Source organism: Euprymna scolopes, chromosome 5 (genome assembly GCF_053919585.1).
Source record: "Euprymna scolopes isolate OS-2025 chromosome 5, ASM5391958v1, whole genome shotgun sequence".
NCBI lineage: Eukaryota > Metazoa > Mollusca > Cephalopoda > Sepiida > Sepiolidae > Euprymna > Euprymna scolopes.
In genome coordinates, this window is record NC_136486.1 from 131920117 (window position 1) to 131923489 (window position 3373).

A 3373-nucleotide genomic window follows, 5' to 3' on the forward strand; every position below is an offset into this window, starting at 1 on the left:
TACATACACACGCACAAATTTGTTTTTATTACCTTCACCAAGGATGTTATGTTTTCGGTCATGTTTGTAACTCTTATTGTTACAACTTAGCGTACATATCGCTTAACCAATCGTCACCAAACTAGGTAAAAATATAAATCATGATCTAACTTTGAAATTATTTAATATGAGGATGTTTTGGTCAAAAGAGCAGAATCATAGAATAGCAGGTCAGACTTTTGGCGATTACTTCGGTACTGTTCATCCAAGAAACTCACATCCTGGTTCATATTATAGCCGATGAAGTCTCGTATCACATATTACATTGTCTTGGTTTTGGAATTTCGTATTAAAAAATTCGATCATATTCGGAATTTTGTCCACATTTGCTGTATGGGGCATGTTGCAATATTTTTAACTAATGGGGGTATGGTCCCTCACAGTTGGGAAATTATGACGAATCAAATTAATTCACGTTCTGCTACCAACCAATCAGAAACAAGAATTGCTCCATAAAAATTAAACCTTTTCTTTGGCAACCTTGCTTATGTTTTCTTCGTGTCAACACGGGAAGAATCTTTTGCTCTGTGGATTCAAACTCAAGAACTGTCTACTGAGAACCAGTCACCTCCCAAGACTTGTGTAGAACAACTAACCATCAGAAACTGTTCTGAAACTAAACATGGTTTACAACTCAAGAGGTCTGATGCTTTTTGATAACAATAGACACCATGTAAATTTTCAACGTCATCACATAAATATTTTTTTAGTTATCAACATTTCCATCGTATAACTTGAGGAATACTTCATACAAAATAGAGAATTAAAGTCCAAGTGAGACTTTTACTTCATCCTTTATTTGTCACGCGGAAGTATTCAGTCCTATGACTTACTTAGGTTCTTGTTTGAAATTTAATAATTTTTTTAATTAATATTCGGTTTAATAAAGGTATACAAAACAAATGGTATTGGTTTAACTTGTTTATCATTGCGGCATATCAACCACTTGTTTTATATGGTCCATTCTACATGGAGATATAAATTCTAAAGCAAATCGATGCATTTATCAAGTGAGATGGATATAAATATGTAAAGCAAAATCGATAAAAAGATAATAAAATGAAGTACATGTTTGTTTGTATCATTCGGACTACGGTTCTTATCTCGGATGTTATTCTGCTTGGAGTGGTTCGATGTCGAAAGTATCGTACATGATTTCAATGATGTCTTCTTCTTCGTTATGTGTATAGTTTGAATCATTCAACTGATGCTTTCTTATCTGATTAAGGTATTTTTATGCGTGAATTTAGGACCTTGAATGGTGTACACCTCATTTCCACGTCTTTTGTCTATTGCGCCCAGTTCTCAGAAAGACTTGTTATTTTCGTAAGTTTTGTAGAAAACTTTTTTACTTAGAGGTCATTAATTGTGCTTGCTTTGGTAATAATTTTTCAAATACGGGTCTTACCTTCCATTGGATCATAGTTTCTGCTAGATATAATGTTGATAATATTAGGATAAGGTGTGATCCTATAGACCTGTAGTAGTTGCGTTTTTGTAGATGTGTAGCATACTTGTTAGGTGTCTTTTTAAGGTATCGACGACGCGTTCAGCCATCTCGTCAGAAGCACATGGCACTAGGAAGTCGTGACGATTAATTGCGAACGTCCCACAGAACTCGTCGAAATCCGTGGACGTAAATTGCGTTCCGTAGTCACTTACTAAGTAGTCGACAACACTAAACCAGGCAAATAATTTATGGAGGAAATTAATAATCACCCCTATAGTGAGGCGCTTACATCTGAGCACTTCTGGTCATTTTGTGTAGTTGTCCACTACAATTGAGTAATACCAATTCTCAAGTGGCCATGCGAAATCTACATTAATTCTAGACCAGGGTGGGTATGTTTTGGGCCATGGCTTAAACTTGACTTGGGATGCCTTTGCATCCAAACACAACCTTTGCATGAGTCGACCATGTTTTTGACGGCTTAATCCATCTTTGACCAATATACATAACTACGCATGGGGTTTATTCCTAGGTGACCCATGTGAAAATCTTTCATTATTTTTTTCTTTTTGTACTACTTTTGGTATGACGACCCTCTTGCTATATAGTAGGACGTAGTCACACATAGAAAAACTATTCTGTACTTTCTGGTTTTTATTTGCAATTTTCTGTTTTACAGCACTAATAAATTCGTCATTTTATGCTTCGCATTTAATTTCATGTAGTGTAATAGGAAGGTTTCTAATAGTTGTGCCTATTATGGTTTTAATATCAATATCAGAAAGCAATTACTGAATCCTTGAGAGGTTCACTCTGGCTAGAGACCAACCTTGAAAATCCGCCCGCGTGTGCGATCTGCTTGACGGAGAAATACTCTAATATAAATTGTAATTCACAAAATAGTGCCCTACCTCAGCATCCTGTTTGCTGTATAAATGAGTAACCATTTTTCCGACCCAAATATGGTAAATATAGGTTTATGGTTGGTCTGCAGTATGAAGAATCGTCGCGTGTAAATATCGGTGGAATTTTGTAATTGCAAAAATAATAGCAAGCGCTTCTTTCTCGTGAAATAGTGCTTTTCTGCGGGTGCAGAGATCTTGATGCTTGTGCAATCGGTTTCTTACTTTTATCAGGCATTTTGTATAAGATACTGGCCCCTATTTCATATGAGCTTGAATTCTTAGCAACTATAATGTCTCTTTTAGGGATTATAACGCGTGAGGAATAGATCTGACATTGGAGACATTGTTTTTATCGAATTCCACCTTGCATCCAGGTGTCCATTTCCACACTTTTTAGTAGCTCGTTCAGTGGAGCCTGTATGCCATGCATATTGGAAATGAATGCCTGGTAATAGTTCGTAAATTTAAAAAAATCTTCGTAATTCATTAATATTTTTGGAGTCGGCATATCTTTTACAGGTGAAGATCGAAAATCTTCTACCAAAAATAGTAGAAGATCGGACCCTTTCCGAGTCCGATCTTCTACCATTTTTGTCGATGATGTGTCCATTAAGAAATCACACTTTCCTTCTTTTATTTTAAATCCAAAATCCTGTATTCGAGAAAATACCTTGTTCCCGATGTTGTTCCCTGGTCTTATGATATTATCCGAGTATGCTATCGCTAAATCAAGGCTGCTCAGCATAGTATCCATAATTTCTTGAAAATGGCAGGCCCTAGTACGTTACTGTTTCCATATAGACGTCTGGCGCTTGTTGCTTATGCGTATTAGTTCCCGCATTCAAGGGCTTTCCTTAATATTTCAGCAGTTTTCATTATTGCTAAATGTCGTATATTTTCAGCCATCCCCCTGATTCCAATTTCTCCTATTCTTTTTCAAAGTTTTTTCCGGATTGTTCCTAGTGCCTCTACGACCGTT

The 3373-nt window shown here is 36.2% G+C and overlaps 1 protein-coding gene across 1 annotated transcript; it reads right to left on the minus strand.

Annotated features, from left to right (window-relative positions):
- Nucleotides 1-2743: 2743 nt before the first annotated feature.
- Nucleotides 2744-3148, minus strand: LOC145276628 (uncharacterized). Its single transcript, XM_080127820.1, has one exon. It carries the CDS (start codon nt 3146-3148, stop codon nt 2744-2746), a length of 405 nt encoding a protein of 134 aa, XP_079983946.1.
- Between the last annotated feature and the right edge of the window lie 225 nt (nt 3149-3373).